Source organism: Anolis sagrei, chromosome 4 (assembly GCF_037176765.1).
Source record: "Anolis sagrei isolate rAnoSag1 chromosome 4, rAnoSag1.mat, whole genome shotgun sequence".
In the NCBI taxonomy this organism is placed as follows: Eukaryota; Metazoa; Chordata; class Lepidosauria; order Squamata; family Dactyloidae; genus Anolis; species Anolis sagrei.
The window spans coordinates 125474928-125498693 of NC_090024.1; the positions used below are offsets into that span (position 1 = coordinate 125474928).

At 41.8% G+C, this 23766-nt stretch overlaps 1 protein-coding gene across 1 annotated transcript in view; it reads right to left on the reverse strand.

The window, feature by feature from the left end:
* QSOX1 (quiescin sulfhydryl oxidase 1) overlaps positions 1–23766 on the reverse strand; it is a 112105-nt gene that overhangs the window by 32097 nt on the left and 56242 nt on the right. Inside the window, exons 5-6 of the mRNA XM_060774455.2 lie at positions 15723–15813; positions 7467–7612 (exon numbers count right to left, since the gene is read on the reverse strand). Of these exons, the coding sequence (XP_060630438.2) occupies positions 7467–7612; positions 15723–15813 (237 nt within the window). The remainder of the gene's footprint in view (positions 1–7466; positions 7613–15722; positions 15814–23766) is intronic.

A 23766-nucleotide genomic window follows, 5' to 3' on the forward strand; every position in this document is an offset into this window, starting at 1 on the left:
GGTGAAGCGACAGCTCCCCTGGTGGCCAGAAGCTGGAATGTTAAATAGCCTCTGAGTGTCTGTCTATATATGTTGTGTGTCTATGGCATTGAATGTTTGCCATGTATATGTACATTGACTCCCCTGTGGGGTGAGAAGGGCGGAATATAAATACTGTAAATAAATAAGTAATCAAACAAGTGAGAATGAATGTTTTTCATAGGTTTTTAAATGCTGTATGTTGATGTTGTTATTGTCTATTTTTCTGTTTTTGAGTTATTTTAACTGTTTTGTATTGATTATTGTTATTGCTTTTGTTTATCAATGTATTGTGGGCTTGGCCTCATGTAAGCCGCACCGAGTCCCTTGGGGAGATGGTAGCGGGGTACAAATAAAGTTATTATTATTATTATTATTATTATTATTATTATTATTATTATGTTTTTCAGGTTACTTCTAAAAGTTGCTTTTCCAAGGGCATTTTGGAGGCATTTGGGTAGGAATTTTTCAACTTTCATTCAAGTCTTTGATCAATCTAGAGCAATAAGTGATGCACCTGATCAAACAATACCTGGAACACCAAATGTAACCCTCCCAGCTCTGCTTGATGCCAGTGATACCTGGCATACAGGATCAAAAGATGGCAAACTTAGCCTCCACTACTTACTTATCTGTACGTAACATGGCTCAAGGAAGGATACTCTGATTCCCCCCAGTGGGAAAAAGCTATGCCTCTTGCAACATAAAATGGTACTGAATGACTCGCTGGGTTGGGATGTGGTGGTGCCAGGAGCAAAGCCTCATGAGAACCACAATCAGAAGTCCCTTTTCACTTTGCTTCCTCAGCCTGATGCCTTCCTGCAAACAGATGGCCAGGGGACAGCAATATCACAAACAATTTTCTCCTCCACCAGCTCTCCAGCAAGGAAAACAATGACTCTCCTGTTGGGTGAAACTGGTAAGAGAAAAGCAAAGTGACACCCCTCATTGTCTGCTTCTTTGGGGAAGCTCTGCAAATTCCACACATACACACCAGTTAGGAAACCTGCTACATGAGGAGTGGCAAAACCTTGTTTCCCTTTGGCACAGAAATAACTTGTGCCCTCTCTTCCCTAAGCCAATCCATGAGGAAATCACCATGCCAGGCTGTTGCTTTTCGTTGTCACACTAATGCCTTCACTGCCAGGTGGACATCAATCATCTGCTAAAAGCTGCATGTTGGGGGGTGGGGAGGGAGACCATCTGCTTGCTATTTAATGTGCTATTCAGTGGCAGGAATCTGCCAGAGGGCCCTAGCACAGGTTCCATTGTTCTTTGCCAGCATCTACAATCCAGCCATTGTCTGGCGCCTAATGAACTTTTCCACAATTAGAAAACCATGCGAGGAGTGGTAGCCATGTGTGTCGGCAACACACACAAACATAAAACTGAATACTTCCAGATTTAGTAGACCACACTCCATTACCCTCAAATAAATACAGCAAAATCTCTTTTACACAGGCTAAGGGAAAGTAATAATAATAAAAAGTAATAACACTTTATTTGTACCCAGCTACCATCTCCCCAAGGGACTCGGTGCAGCTTACATGAGGCCAAACCCAAACACAACAATACAAGCAATAATAACAACAATACAAGCAATTAAAAAAACATAGACAATAAAATACACAACATTATCAATAAGACAACACACAATTAAAAACAGTGGGAAGGCCAAATGTAGAGTTAAAATTGGAAATAATGCTGGGACATGGACGAAAGGTGATACCGGTGTTTATGGAAGGGCATACGAGCAGACCTAAAGAAACGTAAAGTGCTTTGGAGGACAAATGTAAACTGCGTTGGAGGACAAAGTGCTATGGGATCATTATTCCGGGAAGGAACACTGGAACAGCCACATCTTCATGCTCCTCCTGAAGACTGCCAGAGTTGGGGCCTGTCTGATGTCTTTAGGGAGTGAGTTCCAGAGTCGAGGGGCCACCACCGAAAAGGCCCTCTCTCGTCCCCACCAATCGCGCCTGCGATGCTGGTGGGATCGAGAGCAGGGCCTCTCCGGATGATCGAAGGGATCGTGTGGGTTCATATACAGTGCAACAGTGTATACGAACCCAACAGTGTATACGAACAGTGTATACGAACCCATATAGAGCAACATAAATATCATAAAGCAAAAATAGAGCATCCCATAACAGAAACTGCTACATGGGGAGTGGCAAAGCCACTGAGATTTGGGTGACAGCTATTGTGGTAAGGGTCACCAAAGTCATAGGGTATTTCTGGGTGTGGGAGAAAGAGATGGTATGAAGAAGATTCATTGTGACAATCCTTTCCCAAGCAGTGCCTTCGTTCTCTCATCTAGCGCAAGGAGTATTGCTTCACTCTGCAAGCTTATATTCTGAAACTCCCTGTTGCTTATTGGGTGGGTCTGTCTGTATGAATCCCAGCATGACATCTGACATACCTCTTATGCTGCTCACTGCGTATTCGGCCTGCATTTTTCCAAACGGCAATGCAAAACCTTGGGTCTCTTTACGAAGAGAATATAATAGAGGTGTCATAAGCAGCATAATCCAATTGACCAAGTATTGGGCTTGGATTGTGAGTAAAGCCCACGTGTCTCATTCTCTCAGACTTAATTGTGTCACTGACCCAACAGAGGAAAAGTCCAGCAATCACTGATACTTATCTACGCAAAATAACAACAAACAATGTCTCTGTGTGTGTCTGTTTCTACCATAATTTCAAGACCATAAAATCTAGATGCCTGAAATGTACCATGTATAGTGAGGATACTCTAAGGGACGTTTGACTTTTTTGATTTTTAAAATATCGGACAATCACCTAAGTCACTTAAGATCAGAGAGAGAGAGAGAGAAACAAGAGGCCAGGCACACCATTGGAAGGTAACTGGACTTTTGAAAAAAAACTAATGGACAGAGAAAGGGGAGAGGGCCAATACCGCCTGTTAAAAGGAATGAGGGTGGGCAATGATGAAAGGGAAAGGGTGGAAAGAAAGAAAGGCCAAGCTCGGGGGGGGGGGGGGGAGTGAAGGAGTACAGGCAGTCCCTGAGTTACAAACATCCAACTTTCAAACAACTCATAGTTAAAAATGGGGTGAGACAACAGGAAGTGAGAAAAATCTGTCTCCTGCATATCTCCTTAGATACTTAAGTTAATTATCTTACTATCCTAACAATGATAAGCCATGAGAGTAAAGACAAAGATCCACCCAGAGGAAAAGTGTTCTTGCCATACATCAAGGGAACCACTGACCGCATTGGGAAGCTGATGAGGAAACACAACATACAAACTATCTACAGACCCACCAAGAAAATCCAACAAATGCTACGTTCAGCAAAGGACAAGAGGGATCCTCTCACTTCTGCAGGAGTCTACCGGATACCATGCAGCTGTGGACAAGTCTACATAGGGACCACCAAACGCAGCATTGCCCAGACACGCATCAAGGAACATAAAGGCACTGCAGACTACTTCAACCAGAGAAGTCAGCCATAGCAGAGCACCTGATGAACCAACCTGGACACAGCATATTATTTGAGAACACAGAAATGCTGGACCACTCTAACAACCACCATGTCAGACTATACAGAGAAGCCATTGAAATCCACAAGCATGTGAACAATTTCAACAGAAAGGAGGAAACCATGAAAATGAACAAAATCTGGCTACCAGTATTAAAAAAACTCTAAAATTACAACAGCAAAACAACAGAGAGGAAACAACCTGGAACATCTAATCACCTCTCAACAAAAGATTGCCCCAGGCACTGCCAGGCCATCAAATGCTAATCAAGGTGGTCAGCTGAAACATTCACACCTAGCTGCAGCAGACAAGAGTTCTTTGTCCCACCCTGGTCATTCCACAGATATATAAACCCTTTTTCCTAGTTCCAACAGACCTCACTACCTCTGAGGATGCTTACCATAGATGCAGGCCAAACGTCAGGAGAGAATGCCTCTAGAACATGGCCATATAGCCTGAAAAAACCTACAACAATCCAGTGACTCCGGCCATGAAAGCCTTCGCCAATACAATGATACACTTTTTAAAAAAAAATTTAAATCTCATAACTCTTAACTCATAATAATAATAATAATAATAATAATAATATTTATTTATACCCTGCCACCATCTCCCCCAACAGGGACTTGGGGCGGCTTACATGAGGCCTTATATGCTTGTATGGGACTATGTCCCTTTTCACTCGAACTGGTCACTGACCATAATAAAGGGAACTTAACTACATCTAGGAAGGAAAATTCACTTCTGAAAGCGTTATCACAGGCCATTTTTTTTTCAAAATCTACACAAGGTCTATACTTTAATGTCTGCCTTAAATACAGATGCTCATCCCAGAGTAGACCTGCTAAATGGTAAGGCAAAACCTATATGTCAGTGGTTCTCAACCTGTGGGTCCCCAGGTGTTTTGGCCTACAACTCTCAGAAATCCCAGCCAGTTTACCAGCTGTTAGGATTTCTGGGAGTTGAAGGCCAAAACATCTGGGGACCCACAAGTTGAAAACCACTGCTATATGTAATTCAACTGATTCAATGAGTCTACTTTAGTTGGGACAAGCAGCTGGACTTAGGATTCACGCCCCAAACCATTTCCCCTGTTCATCTTTCTCTTGAGAAAAATGGGATAGATCGGTCATTTCCAATCTGGTGTCTTCCAGATATGAAGCACTATAATACTCCCCCTCACCCCCCCCCCCACATTATTCCTATTGGGCATGAGAGTTGTAAACCAAAATATCTGGAGGGTACCTGGTTGGGAAGGGATGCTTTGGAGATCTTTGTAGGACCTACTACATGCATGACATAATGGCAAGAAAAGAATAAGCATGCCATTGTCTGGTCTGTCACTAGGCAACTATCAAGATACATCCACACCCTCCATAAATAGAAAACATTTGTGCTTCTTGGTTTCATCCCTAGGAAACTTCTCTACTCTAGGCACACCCAAAAGACAGATTCAGGAAACTGGCCTCAGTACAACAGGATCCTCCCTCTCATGCAATTTCAGTCCAAGTGTCAAAAGATGAACCTGTATGTCCAAGCAGCTACCTTTGGTGACTTCACTTTGGCAATTATGTTGTCTAAGTCCGGGATATCTGCTACTCTCCCATAACTATTTGGGAAAATCAGAGACCCACGCTAACATTCTGCCACAATGATGGACTTCCAGACAGAATATCTAGGCAGTGATTCTCAACCTGTGGGTCCCCAGATGTTTTGACCTTTAATTCCCAGAAATCCTAACAGCTGGTAAGCTAGCTAAGATTTCTGGAAGTTGAAGGCCAAAACACCTGGAGACTCACAGGTTGAGAACCACTGATCTACGGTCTTGGGGCTGAACTGTCACAGAATATCTCACTAAATTCTCAAACAAAAATCCTGTGGCTTAGAAAATTACTGTTTTAGACTACAACTCCAGATACTGCCAGAAAGTCAAAGTGGATGAAGGATTCTGGAAGTCGTAGCCCAAAAAGAAGATTAGTTTTTTTAGTTTTACAAAATCCTCTCAACAATTCCTCACAGCCATCTCATTGAAGCAGTATGTGGAAATAAATTGACCTTTTTCTCAAACATATACATGAATCTCTAACATACTTGCCTGGGAATCTAAAAAGTTAAAATTGATTGATCTGATGTTGGTGCCACCTGGAAACATTGGGGTTCCCACATCAACTTATTTAAAGCAGAATAAGAACTAGCACAGAGTCCCTCTACCTGCCATTGATATAAATTTATAGTACTGGGTCTTTCACCAATTAAGGGCAGGCTTACTATCAAAGATTGTAAATGTTACTTTTACAGATCACAGTCCTCATAATCCCTCAATCACTGCCTGGATCTCCAACCCTTTCCAACCCCCAACAATGGGGACCCGCAGGCTGAGAACCACTGCCTATATATTCTGTCTGGAAGTTCATCATTGTGGCAGAATGTTAGCCTGGGTCTCTGATTTTCCATAAAAATCAATTATGGGAGAGCAGCAAATATCCAGGACAAGCCACTCCTTTCTCTATGCTCAGCTGGCTATCAACACTTTTACGCAAATAAGTGTATGAACACATTCACGCAAATATGTCTGATATGTATCACTGACTCCATTCGTTGATTTTAACTTCACTGACTACCAGTTTACTACCAGCTTTTCTAGGAAGCTGCACCTCTTCCTAGAATCAGAGGACCTAAAGATGGTAGTGCACATGCTGGTAACCTTAACGTTGGACTTAGGCAACGTGCTTTACATTGGGTGGCCTCTGTACCAAATTTGGAAAGTCCAATTCATTCAAAACATGGCAGTCACCTTACAGGACCATCTCGCAATGAATATATCATCCCTACACTAGAGTTACTCTACTGGCTGCCAATTAGTTTTTTGGCAAAATATACAAAATGTTGATTTTGACTACATGGTTTGGGTCCAGGTTACCTACAAGGTCACTTTCTCCCATATAACCTGCCCCCAGACACAGAAGTCCTCTGGGGGCAGCTACTCCAACTAGCCAGAACCTGATTGGCAACGATCACCCAGAGGATCTTTGAATCAGCTGCCCCAAGACTGTGGAACAATTTACCAAAAGAGATTCAACAGTTAAATCAACTGCTGGAATTTATGACACAACTGTAGAGCTATCTCTTCCGACAGGCCTAATCTGTCAATTTTAACGTGTGAATTTTAACCTGTATTATCAGTGAATTTTAATCTGCATGACCTTTGAATCAGTTGCCCCCAAGACTGTGGAAGAATCTGCTGGAAGAGGTTCAATATCTAAATCAGCTGTTGGAATTTACGACACAACTGAAGACTCATCTCTTCCGGCAGGCCTACTCAGGCAATTTTAACCTGTATTTTATCAGTTAATTTTAATCTGCATTTTGCCTGTGTATATCTGTCATATGCATTTTAAAAGTGTTTTCAAGCAGCAAGGAGAGGCAAGTAACTAATAAATGGTGATAATGATGGTGATCACATTCAGGATCTCCTAGTTGTGAACTCCACAATCTACATAAAGAATATAACCCACTAAAACAGTGGTTCTCAACTTGTGGGTCCCCAGGTGTTTTGGCCTACAACTCCCAGAAATCCCAGCCAGTTTACCAACTGTTAGGATTTTTGGGAATTGAAGGCCAAAACATCTGGGGACCCACAGGTTGAGAATCACTGCACTAAAACATAGTCATTATTATTACAGGATTTGCACAGCACAATCTTGTGACCCCCACTGAAATGCATAGGGCTTCAATAGAAGCAGGCATTTGAAAAATGGCATGCTGTCTCCTTTGGATGACTCTCTTATTAATCCATAATCCAATAAGCCTCAGTTCAGGCTGGAATATGAACTGACCATGTTACACATAGAGAGAATGAATATAGATAGTAAATGGTTTATTCACACTAAAACGAATGCCATGTAAGAACAGTTAACCTAAAGGAGAGAGAGAAAGCAACTCACACAGGGATGCTGATGCAAGAGCCATTGTTGACAAGTAGGAAGCCAGAAGGGAAGGAGGTGACATTGAACCTTTTTACTAGCTCTTCATTGGTCTGCAAGACTCGCCGTATCGCAATATTCTCAAACTGAAGCATATCCAAAGTCACCTAAGACAAGATTTTGCATTAGTACTGTTAGTGTTCAACTTTCATGGCTAACTGTCACAAGCTACATCCATCTCCTTCTCTAACTCATCTCAAAATCTGTTATCTCCCCAAAGTACCTTTCCCAACTCCCATCTATTCTGTTAACTATCCCTGATGCATTCCTCCCACCTTTGGGTCTGGACCCTCTTTTGTACTAGCGCCTTCACTGTCTCCATTTTATTTAGGTGCCATCTGCACTGCCATCTCCTTCCATATGAACACTTCAATTGCCAGTAACTTGGTGGGACATTTGCAAAGTACAGACTTGATTAATTCAACCATCATGAATTCCAACCAAGCAGAGCATCTGCTTATGTTCATAGTCTTTTCTTGGAGGATGCCTCTTACTCCATCCACTGGGTGTCCATGGGTTAGAAGGGTGCTTTGGACAGAAAAGGGGCTGAGACCTGAATAGCACTTGAGTGAATATCTGTCCTCTCTCTGCTAGAGTGATGAATTTTCTCTAAGACAGAGCCTTCCAAACTGTGTGTCATGACATATACCATATATACTTGAATATAAGCAGACATGAATATAAGCAGAGGGTTGGATTTTTACCACAAAACTGGGACAACTTATTGACTCGTGTATCAGCTGAGGGTGGGAAATGCAGCAGCTACTGGTAAAGTTCAACAAATTTACCTGTGCATGAGGAGGAGAAGGCGAAGAAGGCCGGGGGGGGGGGGGTGTGACCTGAGAGCTGAATGCTGCTGCCAGGCCCGTAGCCAGGATTTTGATTTGGGGGGGGGGGGGGGGACTGAGTCTGAGTGAAAGAGGGTCTACCCTAGCAAACCTACTCTAGCATATGGGATATATTGAGCATGGTGATCAGATCATGATATGAATAAACATAACAGTTTAAATAATGTACCAGTAAGGCCTTCTCACGAACCACCATGAGAATTTCGGGGGGGGGAGGGGGGCTGAAGCCCCTAAAGCCCCCCCCCCCCCCCCGGCTACATGCCTGGCTGCTGCTGCTTCTCTTGCAGTGGGCAGGGGAGGGACTTGGCATCCTCCTCCTCTTCCTCCTCTTTGGAAGCAGCGGTGGCAGCACAGCTGGAGGCTGAGCATCATCCTCTACCTCTCTTCCTATTCTTCCTGCAGCTGTGACACTGCCCCTGCTTTGTCCTCTTCCTCTCCTTCCTCCTCTTCCAAAGGAAGAAGGAGAAGATGAGGATGACACTCAGGCTGCAAGTTGTGCCATTGCTGTCGCTGCTTTGCAAGAGGAGGAAGGAAAGGAAGAGGACGAAGCTCAGCCTGCAGCTCCTCCGCCGTTGCTGCCAAAGAAGAGGAAGAGGACAAAGCAGTGGTGGTGGTGGTGGCGGCGGCACAGCTGTGGGAAGAGGAGAAAGGGGAGGAAGGGGATGACGCTCAGCCTGCAGCCGTGCCGCCACCATTTTGGAAGAGGAGGAAGGAGAAGAGGAGGAGGACAGTGGGTGGACTCCTAAAGTCCTTCCCCTGCCCACCCGCTGCCACTGTCAGCAGCAGCAGCATGGGAGAAGCAGCAGTAGCAGCCTTCCTCCTCTCGGCTGCCCCCCAGCTTTCCTTGCCTCCTCCTCCTCCGCAGACAAAATCCTCTGCTTGTCCTCCCTTTGACTCGAGTATAAGCCAAGGGAGGTTTTTTCAGCCCCAAAAGGGCTGAAAAACTTGGTTTATATTCAAGTATATATGGTGTCTGACAGGGTGTAAGTGTTATGTGAATGTAATGAGAAATCTATACGAAATAAGTAATAAATCATATATTTTTAAATATATAAATGAAAGGTTTTCATGCTAAATATTTTGTCCCCATACCTTTCATTAGTACAATTTATGTACCGATGAATGCCTGTATCTCTTGTAAGGGGTTGGTTTAATCTCCCTTTTCCTAACAAAACTCTATTACTTCATGAAATGGTAATAATAATAATAATAATAATAATAACAACAACAACAACGATAATGCACTTTATTTATATCCTGCTTTTTCTCCCCAGAGGGATTCAGAGCGGACTACAATACACATATACTGCCATGAGTCGCCCCCGGGCTGAGAATGGCGGTATAGAAATACAGTAAATAAATAAATATAGGCAAACATTTAATGCCTTTTTACACAACAAATGATACTTATCTAAAAAGTGTGTAACTAACATGAAATGTGTGAAAAGCTCTGCTCTAAGAGGTAGGAGATAGAAACAGGAAAAGTAGCCACTATAACAGAAAATTAAGGAGATCTGTTTCCAAAAATGGACACACACATGAACAAATATGATAAGGAGACTCCTCTACTTAAGGTTGAGTCTTTGGTACTCTCACAAAGTACAGCTCACAGAGAAATCTATTATTATTATTATTATTATTATTATTATTATTATTATTAATCTCTATCAAAGGGGACTCAAAGCGGCTTAACATAATAGCATTAGTACACAGTTTAAAATTATTTTCTTCTAATGGGTATAATATGCAGATTTTCTAAGCAACAGATCTACGGCTCATGAATGTTATTCTACATCAAAGGGTAGACACTCCATCACAACAACAAAGGAGCTCACGTACCTTGCAATGACTTCACATAAAGTAATCTTTAACTTGCACGTGTATTTGTGTGTGTATATGCATGTGCATATATGCATCTCTATGTATGTAAAATTTAAAAAGAAAGTGGATGAATCAGAGTTAATACAGGTATAGCAGGAATGGTGCAGGTGTGCCAGATGAAGAAGGATTGCTCTCCTCCTTTTTAACAGGAGGATAAATGAAAGTGGGTGGGACACTAGCCTTGCCTTGGAAACCAGTTGCCCAATATGAGAATGTTGCCAAATTTCCAAAAGGGCAAGGACGAAAAAGTGAAATGGGACATCGATTGTAGAGAGGACTGAAAACTGAGAGGAGCATATGGTTCTCCTTCCTGTTTGCTGACTAACCACTTCTTCTTCCCACCCACTTCGTCTACATACAGCCTGGATACAGCAATGGCCCAGCTTACTTGTCCGAACATATCTCCCCTTATGTTCCACCTTGAAATTTACAATCTTCCAGGGAGGCCCTGCTCTCGATCCCACCTTTGTCGCAAATGCGCTTGATGAGGACGAGGGACAGGGCCTTCTCAGCGGTGGCCCCCCGCCTATTGAGCTCACTATCCAGTGAAATTAGGTCAACTACCATTCGGGTAAGTAATCATATAGCAGGTTGACAATAAAAATGATGACACTGCAATGGAAAACAGACTGTGGACTAGCTTGGATTAAAAGTTGTTGATTGTTGAACTTGGACTATCTGTACTATTTTAATGGTTTTTAATCTAATTTATTGTTTATTATGTAACTGTTGTTTCATCTGTTGTATATTTAGGGCATTGAATTGTTGTGGGCTGTAAGCCGCCCTGAGTCCCCCTTCAGGGGTAGAGAAGGGCGGGGTACAAATATATGAAATAAATAAAAATGCCTCTGTCACTAAAATACCACATTTCATCGTGTAATGGTTCCTACTGCATAATATCAGTTTCGGTATTTTTTTTTTAATTTTCTTCGCATAATAGTCTTCTGTAACTTCAAAGAACAGGCAGTAGGCGGGTGAAGGCGCAAGAGCTATGAGGTTTTTCTCAGCTGCCACCAGCCAAAAGAAGCCTCATACTTTGAGTGGCAAGTGTGTCAATGCACCCACCTGCACTCCTTCCAGAGAGAGATAGGAAGCCTCCTTTGGCTATCAGTAGCTTTGTAGCTTTGACTGACAGACACATGGGTGGGTGAAGGCTCACCCGCTTGTGTACCTGCCAACCAGAGTATGGGGCCTCCCCCAGCTGGCAGCCAAGGGCGGCTCTATAGCTCTTGCAAGCAAAGCAGCTGAAGGAAGCCTGGTAGGCCTTGCTTGCCCATGCACACCAGTGGGTAGCTACATGGTCTCCCTTGCTACTCGACAGGGGAGGCCGCATAGGCGTCCCAAAATTCCCTGCACAATAGTTGCACCCCATTTTTGAAGGGGAAAAGGGGGGGGGGAGTATGACTATTACGGAGTGACATACAGTATTATTATTATTATTATTATTATTATTATTATTATTCTACATTTATACCCCACCCTTCTCACCCCGGGGGGGACGGGGGACTCATACATTGCCACATTACACATATAATAATAATTATAATAATAATAATCAGTAGCTCTGAAGAGAGGGCTAAGTCAGATATGGAGATTCCCATTTTTTTTGGTTTATTTGTTTATTTTGCACTAAAGCAAGCACAAATAGTCTCAGCCTAGACTGGAATCATTGCACATGGGTCTGGGTATTTAATACTGCTTCATTTGGATTTTACTTATTTCTTCCCCATTGACAAAGCTAAGAAAACACTTACTGGCACCAAGTGGAGGATTTTCCCATTGTTTATGGGCACCGGGATTGTGGCGCAGCTGGCTGAGTGTCAGCTGCATTAAGATCACTCTGACCAAAAAGGTCATGAGTTCGAAGCCAGCTCGGGTTGGAGTGGGTTTCCAACCAATTGTGTGAGGCCTGTTGTCGACCTTTGCAACCCGAAAGACAGTTGCATCTGTCAAGTAGGAAAATAAGGTACCACCTTAAAGTGTGGGGAGGCTAAATTAACTGATTTATGAGGCCATAAAGAAGACTCCAGCAAAGCATTCCAGCGGGGAATGCGGAAGTGCTTCATCAGCGTCGCAGATGGACGATGAAAGCGACAGCTCCCCTGGCGGCCAGAAAAAAAGTTAAATAGCCTCTGTGTATGTCTGTATATGTTTGTATGTCAAAAATTGGCATTGTATACACTGTAATCCGCCCTGAGTCCCCTGCGGGGTGAGAAGGGCGGAATATAAAAGCTGCAAATAAATAAATAAATAAATAAATAAATAAATAAATAGTCTCAGCCTAGACTGGAATCATTGTATATGGGTCTGGGTGTTTAATGCTGCTTCATTTGCATTTTACTTATTTCTTCCCCATTGACAAGGCTAAGAAAACATCTACTGGCACCAAGTGGAGGATTTTCCCATTGTTTATCCTCTGAGGAGTGTGAGAATTTGAAATAAAAAGACAGGTGGAGATATCACACTTTCCTGCCCATATCAAACCATTCAGCTCTATCTAGACTGGTGTTACAATAAAGGAAAGAAATCTGTTTTAAAAACATATATGGATTTGGCATACTCAATACAGTGTCCAATTTAACCCAAGGTTTGGTTAAATATTACACTGTGTCGAATCTGAAAACCTTCCTCACTAACAGATACAGAAAGCTGGGAACGTAAGAGGTGTGTACACAATGAAGAGAGAGCCAATAGCTATCACCATCTGTCCTCAGTACCTCCTGCTATTTTCTAAACTATTTTAAGAGCCAGCATTCCCTGCTCCTCTTCTCCCCAGCTTTTTAGGAAGTTTGCCTACCAAGAAAAACATGAGGCTCGAAAAGAAAGCAAGACCTTTTCCTGCTTATGTGTCTGTTTGTCTCTGAGTATTAGCAAACACAAGCTCTTCTATCATGTGGCTGTCAACATATGAGAGTAGTGCAGAACTATGCAGCTGGATTCATACTTTTTTTGCCACGTATTAATATATTTGGTATGCAAAGACCACATGGGTTTCTGACTTAATTGCCTAGAATTTAAGATCTAAAGGCAGAAATTCCAGCTTAGCCTGTCCAGAAAGAATGAAGGAAGAGTTTGTGCAAGCATACATTACCCCATTGTTTATAAAATCCAAACTGACATTTGTTGAGGATACTGTATGCAAAGAGAGATTATTCTAGCCACTCTTGCATAAGAAACTGGAAAAATCAGTAAGACTTCTTTTTGACCACAGATAGGAGGTGCCAGTCAGCAGAAAAAAGCGTCCAGGTTTCCTCCTCAAGAATGGCCATCCATTGGGAATTATTGATTGTGGCGAGGGGTTAGACTGGATTGCCTAGTGGTCTTTTCCAACTCTCTGATTCTAATACTGTTCCCATTTGTTTAACTTGATTTCTGAACTCCTCAATAAAAGAGTCTGCTAACTTTAAATCTGATTGAAGCTTATCTCATTTTAGGCATCAATACTTACAGAAACATTCTATATACTTGGGGAGCTATCTGGCTATACTGATATTTGGATTTCAATTCCCAAAAGTCGCAGTCAATACAGCAAAGAGAAAGAGGCCATTAGAGCTGTACTCCATTCACCTGGAATGCAAAAGGTTCCCCCTACCTGAAGTATATCCCTAACATGTATTACCATGGGACATACGAGGGTTATTTTTTAAGTAAGGTCAGTTTTGTTGTAGACACTAGTAGTTCGCGCGCATACTGCAACGAGCGCGTGCGTCGTGTACCGGCATGCCTTGGGAACAACTGTGCTCAGTTTCCGCTCTGTAGCTAACCTGTACGGTTCTGTTCTGTGCTTTAAAAATGTTTAAGACTATCAACTCACCCTCCGCATGTGAGGTTTGCTCAGTGATACGGTTTTTGTCAGCAAGGAACCTGCCTGCTGCAGAAATTCATTGACAGATTTGTGAAGTGTACAGTGATACTGTTATGAGTGAAAGCAAAGTGTGTAAGTGGGTACGACAATTCAAAGATGGCCGTGACAACATCCATGATGAGGACCACTCCGGTCGCCCTTCTTTGATTACAGACGATTTGGTTATCGGAGCAGGCGGCAAGTTTTTATGAAGAGGGCATTTTAAAATTGGTTCAGAGGTATGATAAGTGTTTGAACAAACTTAGCAGCTATGTTGAAAAATAGAGTGAAGTATGTACTTTCTGAAAATAAATTTACTTTTTTGAAATAAACTTTCGTTGTGTACTTATGTTCCAATGGACCTTACTTTAAAAATACCCCTCGTATTTTCTGCAATGGGACATAAAAGATCTGAGGGTTAGTTCTCTCCCTCTGCTAGTATCACGTTCCTCCATGGTTTCATGAGAGTAATTTAGACCCTAGATTCTATCATATCTAATATTATTGTTACCTAATATTATTGCTGCCTGCCATAGCATTGCACTTAATTCCCGGGCCCCCTATAATTTTTGGGCTTGCACAAATCTTGGCCTGGCCTTTTGAAATTTTTAAATTGCCTTGAACAGGCAGGATTCTTTTAATATATGTGTGTTATGGCAACAATTTTTATGCTTATATTTTGTTTTATTAATCTTATAGTTATGTTGTTTTTGACTTTGTATGTTTTGTGGTGTTACCTGGGAACCACTCCGAGTCCCCTCGGGGAAATGGAGCGGTATATAAATATATTATTATTATTATTATTATTATTATTATTATTATTATTATTATTATAATATCACCGAATTTGCCTTGAGTTACTGTGTGAGGAATATCCATCATTGACAGCAAACAGGATAATAGTTCAATGGGGTTGGAAGAGAATCTGATAAATTAATCTGGCCTCTTGAGAAACCATGACATTCTCCACCATATGTATTTGATACACCCAATGTACCTGTCCGAACGCATCTCCCCCCCCCCCCCCCATGAACCATTGCGGAGATTAAGATCCTCCAGGGAGGCCCTGCTTTCTGTCCTGCCATTGTCACAGGCACGATTGGTAGGGACGAAAGACAGGGCCTTCTCGGTGATTGCCTCTCGGCTATGGAACTCGCCTCCTGGTGAGATCGGATCAGCCCCCTCCCTCTTGTCTTTTAGGAGGATGGTAAAAACTTGGCTGTGGGACCAAGCTTTTGTGACAGGGCAATAAAGCAGCAATAGGAAAGATTACCAGGCCAATTAGATTTGACGCTGATGACTAGGATGGTTTTAAATGGTGTATTTTAATATTGAGATAAATGCTTTTAATGTTTATGTATGCGTATATGAATTTGTGTCCCGGCATTGAATGTTTGCCGTATATATGCTGTGCCTGAGTCCCCTTCGGGGTGAGAAGGGCAGAATATAAATGTTTTAAATAAATAAATAAATATACAAAATATGATTTTTTTAAAAAAAAAAAATCTTAAGCTCTGTGAATGGCCTCTCTGAATGGCCTTCACTTCTCTCTTTGTGCATCAAAAATTTCCTATTTGACTCAGAAGGCAAGACAACTGACAAACCTGCTTTCATGACCATTTGTATCCGTTCATTAATAGTTACCTCTCTTCCCAAAAAGGAATGCTCCTTCTCAAAGATCAGGGCCAGGTAGGTCACATCGTTTGCCTGAAAGAAGTCATGAAGTTGTGCCGCGCTGCAAAATAATACAGAGCATTATATATTGTTCTTAGTACAAAGTGAACATTTATTTTATGCATATTCAAAGCTGTCCAAATTCCACTTGTCTCAAGAGATCCATCTAGAAGCTGAACATTTCTTCCTGACAGCAGGGAACAAATCCGATCCATGTAACTGGATTGAATCTTTTTCACTCAGAAAATAGAAGGTAAAGGGGAATTTAAAGAATGGGAGGAAATAACAAAACACATGATGGATGCAATCAAAGCCTCAGTTGCCCTAGGCTGGAAGGACCACAAGAAATGGGATATAAAAACTTGGTATAAATATCTAGCAAATTACCTACACCAAGATTATATTAGTATATTTTATGATTCTGTGGATTTGTGATAGTTTATAGCAGTGTTTCTCAACCTTTTAAATACCGTGACCCCTTAATACAGTCCCCCATTTTGAGATGACCCCCAACCATAACATTATTTTCGTTGCTACTTCATAACTGCAATTTTGGCTACTGTTTTGAATCATAGAATCATAGAGTTGGAAGAGACCTCATGGGCAATCCAGTCTAACCTCCTGCCAAGAAGCAGGAAAATTGCATTCAAAGCACCCCTGACAGAGGGCCATCCAGCCTCTGTTTAAAATGTAATGTAAATATCAATATTCAGAGTGTATTTTCATTCACCGGACCAAATTTGGCACAAATACCCGATATGTCCAAATTTGAATAATGGTGGGGTTGGGGGCTGGATTGATTTTATCATTTGGGAGGTATAGTGGCTGGGATTTATAGTTAACCTGCAATCAAAGAGCATTCTGAACTCCACCAATTATGGAATTGAACCAAACTTGGCAGATAGGACTCCCATGACCAACAGAAAATACTGGAAGGATTTGGTGGGCATTGACCTTGAGTTTGGGAGTTGTAGTTCACCTACATCCAGAGAGCATTGTGAACTCAAACAATGATGGAATTGAACCACACTTGGCACTCAGAACTCTCATGACCAACACAAAATAGTGGAAGGGTTTGGTGGGCATTGACCTTGAGTTTGGGAGTTGTAGTTCACCTACATCCAGAAAGCACTGTGGACTCAAACAATGATGGATCTGAACCAAACCTGGCACGAATACTCAATATGCACAAATGTGAACACTGGTAGAGTTTGGGGGAAACAGACCTTGACATTTGGGAGTTGTAGTTGCTGGGATTTATAATTCACTTACAATCAAAGAGCATTCTGAACCCCACAAACGATAGAATTGGGTCAAACTTCCCACACAGAACCCCAATGCCCAACAGAAAATATTGTGTTTTCTGATGGCCTTTGGCGACCCCTCTGACACCCCTTCACGACCCCCTCAGGGGTCCCGACCCCCAGGTTGAGAAACACTAGATTATAGGATAGCAAAGCTGTCACTCCATTCAAGTGGCCTTATTCTTACACTTAAGAGCACTGTAATGCTCAGAAATTTCGCAGCTAGAACTTTTCCCAGCGGAGATATCTCTAGTGGAAAAAGTTGCTGCATCTGTGTGTGGGAAGGAAGAACAATTAAAGATCATGAGAGCCATGGGTCCCTTAACAAAAACAGCACCTTTGTGCCAAATTCTCCACCTCCACAGTATATGTAACACTTTACCCACGTCACGAAATCATCACACTATGTGCAGAAACACACATAATGGAGGAAATCTTATGTTATGATATGGAAGGCAAGGCGGAAAACATGACCAAGGCCACTGTTTATGGTGGTCATCTTTCTTTTGCCCTTCCATACAGTCATATAACCCTCAATATCAAGGCAGAAAATCCCACAATATCAGATTGAACTGGGCTATCTGAGTCCACACTGCCATATATTCCAGTTCAAAGCAGATAATGTGGGATTTTATTCAGCTGTGAGGATGGGGCCTGAATGATATAAATCAGGGGGTGTAAAGTGTGGAGAAGCAGTCCTGGTGGAGATATGGGACAGATTTACTCTTTTCATTCTCGAGAAGCAGCTTTGACAAGACTAGGGAGGAAAGTTTCAGTTTCAGTCTTATGCAACAATGGATAATTGTTTGGAGCCTCCCACATATCATCTCCATTTCCTTTGCTAAGAAACCGGAAGACACAACTGATCTCTTCTCTCCTGAGATCTGGCAGCAAAGCTAATTTAGACTTCCTAATCTTCTCCATGGAAGGTGGAGCTTAAATTGGGAGAGGATCACGAAGAAAATGCCTACAAGTTAAGGACTGTCAAATTTGCTCCTACTGAGTCAAAAGGATCACGGTAAAGAATGTGCAGAAGATAATTTTATGTATTGTGTAGGTCAGCACAAAGGCTGGAGCAAGAAGCCTTTATAAGCACCAGGTCTAATAATAATAATAATAATAATAATAATAATAATAATAATGACAACTTTATTTTTATACCCCACCAACCATCTCCCCTAGGGGACTCCGGATGGCTTACAAGGGACACGCCCAAAATTACAATTAAAAAACACATGTTAAAAGAAAGGTATGATTTCTCAAGTTACAACAAACCACTCACCCTTTGTGCTGGTGATTTGGATCCCTTCATGTTACATATGAATGTCTTAATGTAGTTTAAAGGTTGACTATCTCTTATTCAAAATGCTTGGGGCAAAAAGAATTTCAGATTTCTCAGAATGTGGAATATCTGTATTTGCATATGCGTACATAATGAGATCTCTTGGAGATGAAACCCCTGTCTAAACAAGAAATGTATTTATATTCCATATATATCTTATACACAAAGCCTGAAGGCAATGTTATACAATATATTTAATAACTAGCCGACCCCTGCCACGCGTTGCTGTGTCCCAGTCTGTATATATGTTTTGTGTGTGTATATATGTGTGTATATCTCTATCTATCTATCTAGCTATCTGTCTATATATGCAAACACACACATATACACATATACACAAATATATACACAAATATATAGACAGATGGATGGGAGTATATGTGTGTGCATATGTGTATATATATGTGTGTATACGTGTGTATATATTTGTGCATTTCTGTGTTTATATGTGTATATGTATATTGTGTATATATGTGTGCTTGTGTATATATGTCTATATGTATATGTGTGTATGTATGCATGTGTATATGTAAATATATGTGTATGTGTGCATGTCTATATGTATGTGCATATGTGTGTGTGTGTGTGTGTATGCATGTGTATATGTATATGAGTGTATGTGTATATGTATATATAGTTTATTTGGGGGGGGGGGGTTAAGTCCATTCTGCTGGGTTTTTGTGTGTCTTTAGGGGTGATGGACACTGATTGGCCAAGTTTGGTGTCAATTCATCCAGTGGTTTTTTAGTTATGTTAATCCCACAAACGAACATTACATTTTTATTTATACAGATTTTGTGCATGACATGAAGTGTGGGTACACTAAATCAGCAGAACACAAAGTGTCATCATCTCTGGCATCCATGTGAACAATGTTGGATCTTGGAGTACTTAGGCTTTAAGAATTCCAGATACGGGATGCTCAACCTATGTACAGGTACTCCAAAATCCATAATTATCCACATAGATGTCAGGGATAATGTACACAAAATTATTAAATATATTATATAAAATTACTTTCAGCCTATTAATATGTGTGTGTGTCTGTGTTAAAATATATAAATGAATTGGGCATCATTTACATGGAATTCCAAAAACGGAAGCACTCCGCAAAGTACTCTGAAGGTACATTAAGGGGTGCTTTAAGATATGATAAAACAATGGCTATAGTCCAGCTAATTGAACATTCTTGCAGCTGGCCAAAACAACTAAGTACCAGGACTGTGGCGCAGCTGGCTGGGAGTCAGCTGCATTAAGATCACTACTGACTAAAAGGTCATGAGTTCGAAGCCAGCCTGGGTTGGAGTGAGCTTCCGACCAATTTGTGTAGCTTGCTGTCAACTTTGCAGCCCAAAAGACAGTTGCATCTGTCCATTAGAAAATTCAGGTACCGCTTATGCGGGGAGGCTAATTTACGACACCATATAAATCTCAAGCAAGCATGCAAAGAATGAGGAAGTATTTCATCAGTGTCACAAATGGATGGTGAAGCAGCAGCTCTCTTGGTGGCCAGAATATCCTCATGAAAAAAAAAGCTGGAATGTTAAATAGCCTCTGTGTGTCTGTCTATATATGTTGTGTGTCTATGGCATTGAATGTTTGCCATGTATATGTACATTATAATCCTCCCTGAGTCCCCTGCAGGGTGAGAAGGGCGGAATATAAATACTATAAATAAATAAATAATCAAAACTAACATTTGAGATTTATGAACAGATAAGCCATCTGAAACATTTACAGTTCTAGCCTATCACAGGTCAATTCCTCTAATCACTCTTTTCCTTTAAGGAAGTGAACGGAGTATCACCTCACATTATCTGTGTATATTATTTCAGAACAGAGGGAGAAGCCACAAGTATGATTACACTCATTACCCAGTCAGAAGCCATTTCTTCCCAAGAGTCAGCCCTGACCAGTGTCCTAAATCTAATCTTGATTTATCCACTGAAAACCCCAAATCTGGTTTATAAAGTTTTCATGGTCACTCTGTCCCTGGAGCTCCATCTTCTTGTGGATGATTATCTGCAAATGAAGCTACTAAGATTCTGAAGATCTGGTTCTAAATTGGCTGAAGTCTATAATCCAGTTGATGGCATCATCTGATTTCCTGTCTGCTTGGTCAGCCTACTCATTGAACAAGGAAAGATAATCAATCCAGGGGAATCTGCATGTGATGAGAAGAGGCATGTTCTGCATCTACCAGGCAACCACAGGCAGGATTGTCCAAGTTTTCCTAAAGACAGAACAGTAAGCTGAACCCAGCTTCATTGAGAGTCTGTTTCTGGTATAAACATTAAAGATATTAAGTGCTTGGAAGCCATCAATGAAATAAGGAAAAGAAGACATATGCCTTCCATTGGAACCTGTGTTCAATGGGGTTGCACTTCCCCTGAAGTCACAGGTCTGCAGCTTGGGTGTCCTCTTAGATTCATCACAGGCGTCGGCGGTGGCTGAGAGAGCTTTCGCACAAGTAAAACTCACGTGCCAGCTGCGACCGTACTTTGTGAAGTCGGATCTGGCCATGGTGGTCCACGTTGTTCCAGCAGTCACCAGCCAACTCCTCTTCAATGCTAGAGATACAGCTTAATGGTGTAACATTAGAAAATGTTGACCATTTCCGCTACCTTGGCAGCCACCTCTCCACCAAAGTCAACATCGACACCGAAATCGCCTGAGCTCTGCGAGTGCAGCATTTTTCCGAATGAAGCAGAGAGTGTTTGAGGACCGGGACATCCGTAGGGATACCAAGGTGCTTGTCTATAAAGCTATTGTCCTCCCAACCCTGCTATATGCCTACGAAATGTGAACTGTCTACAGATATCACATGCAACTCCTGGAATGATTCCATCAGCGCTGCCTCTGGGAAATCCTGCAAATCCCTTGGGAAGACAAGCAGACAAGCGTCAACATGCTGGAAGAAGCAAAGACCACCAGCATTGAAGCGATGGTCCTCCGCCATCAACTCCACTGGACCGGCAACGTTGTCTGGATGCCCGACCACCATCTCCCAAAGCACTTGCTCTACTCCGAACTCAAGAATGAAAAACGGAATGTTGGAGGTCAGAAAAAGAGATTTAAAGATGAGCTCAAAGCCAACCTTAAAAACTCTGTCATAGATACTGAGAACTGGGAAGCCCTGGACCTTGAGCGCTCCAGCTGAAGGTCAGCTGTGACCAGCAGTGCTGCAGAATTTGAAGAGGCAAGAATGGAGGGTAAAAGAGAGAAACGTGCCAGGAGGAAGGCGCGTCAAGCCAACCCTGACTGAGACCGCCTTCCACCTGGAAACCAATGCCCTCACTATGGGAGAAGATGCCGATCAAGAATAGGGCTCCACAGCCACCTACGGATCCACAAGAATACTGATCATGGAAGACAATCCTACTCGTCCAACGAGGGATCGCCTAAGTAAGGTGGTCCACGCCTTAGTCACCTCCAGATTGGGTTACTGTAATGCACTCTATGTGGGGCTGCCCTTGAAGATGGTGCAACGGGCGGCAGCCAGGTTACTAACTGGAGCGACTTACAGGGAGCGGTCAAACCCCCCTATTTAAGGAGCTCTATTGGCTACCATTCATTTTCCGATCCCAATTCAAGGTGCAGGTTCTTACCTACAAAGTTCCTGAACGGTTTGGGACCTGCCTACCTGCGTGACCGCATTTCTGTTTACGAACCCACGCAATCTCTTCGATCATCTGGAGAGGCCCTGCTCTCGCTCCCGCCCCCTTCGCAAACGCGATTGGTGGGGACGAGGGAGAGGGCCTTCTATATGACGCCCCCCCCCAAACTCTGGAACTCACTCCCCAAGGATATCAGACAGGCCCCCACATTGGCAGTCTTTAGGAGGAGCCTAAAAACGTAGCTGTTCCAGAATGCCTTCCCTGAATAAAGGAAACAATGACCAATTCCCTGCAAAATGTCCTCAGAAGCACTTGGGTTGGCCTCCCTACATTTCCTTTAAAACCCTCCTGCTTAGATACATCCTACATCTGTTCATGCCCAGTGTTTATTTAAAAAAAAATTATTACATCTGGCCCGGCCATAAGGTTTTAAATTTGTGTGTTATTGCTTATATGTGAGTTATATCAATTGTATTGTTTTATTTGCTTGCTGTTTTGTTTTTACTGATGTGTTGTTAGGCTTGGCCTCATGTAAGCAGCCCCGAGTCCCCTTGGGGAGATGGTGGCAGGGTATATTATTATTATTATTATTATTATTATTATTATTATTGAATTGGTTACTTTGAAATTCTGAATTGCAGGAACACTTAGGCTTCAGATCTGACCCCTTAAATCTCAAATGTCATTTCTTCTTAGTTAAACTGTCAAATAGGATAGGTAATAATTTACATATCCTCACAATTATTGCCCCACTTTTTCTCTCCACAAAGGAGACTCATCTCGGCTTTTAGAAATATTAGAAGAAACACGTGGACCAGGCATCAGGAGCTATTTTTCTGACATGGTTATGGTGTTAATGTGGTAAAATCTACACTCAAAAACAAAATAGTTAGTGAAATAAATTTTTGACTGAAGCTCTCAGCTGCCTTGAATCCCAGTTTGGGGAAAAGGTGGGATAAAATTAAATCAATCAATCCTCCAGCCAGCAGGGTCATTATATTAAAAAAAGGCCAATTTTCCATGTTCTTGTATTCCATGCCCTTGTATACCAAAACTTGTCTTATAGCTCATGTTACTACTACATGCACTTTATTCTCATTGTGCTTGGGCCTAAAGCAAAGGGATTGAAAATTAGGAGCTTCATTCTAGATTTTAATCAGACATAATTTGATACTGGGATTGATTGATTCTTTCACTAAATTACAAATTACAAATTCAAACGGACATAAAAATGTCAAACTTGATATGAATATGTCAAAATCATCTTCCATTATGTCTTTTACTAATACTAGACTAACATCATTGTTATTAATGCTATTTCTAATAAATATTCTTTTGCAATACATTTTACAGAGTCTAATAACAAGAACAAAATTGAGAGAAATAAATATTTTATAGCATATGTATTGTCGAAGGCTTTCATGGCTGGAATCACTCAGTTCTTGTGAGTTTTTTCGGGCTATATGGCCATGTTCTAGAGGCATTTCTCCTGACGTTTCGCCTGCATCTATGGCGAGCATCCTCAGAGGTGAGCTCTGAGGATGCTTGCCATAGATGCAGGCGAAATGTCAGGAGAAATGCCTCTAGAACATGGCCATATAGCCCGAAAAACCCACAAGAACTGAGATTTTATAGCATACTTTCAATTCCTGGGCCTAAATCCAACTGGTACTTTAAACTAGAACAGACCCATTAAATCAACGGCTAAATGGTCGATTTAAGCAAACCCAAATTCATTCCATGGTTCTAGT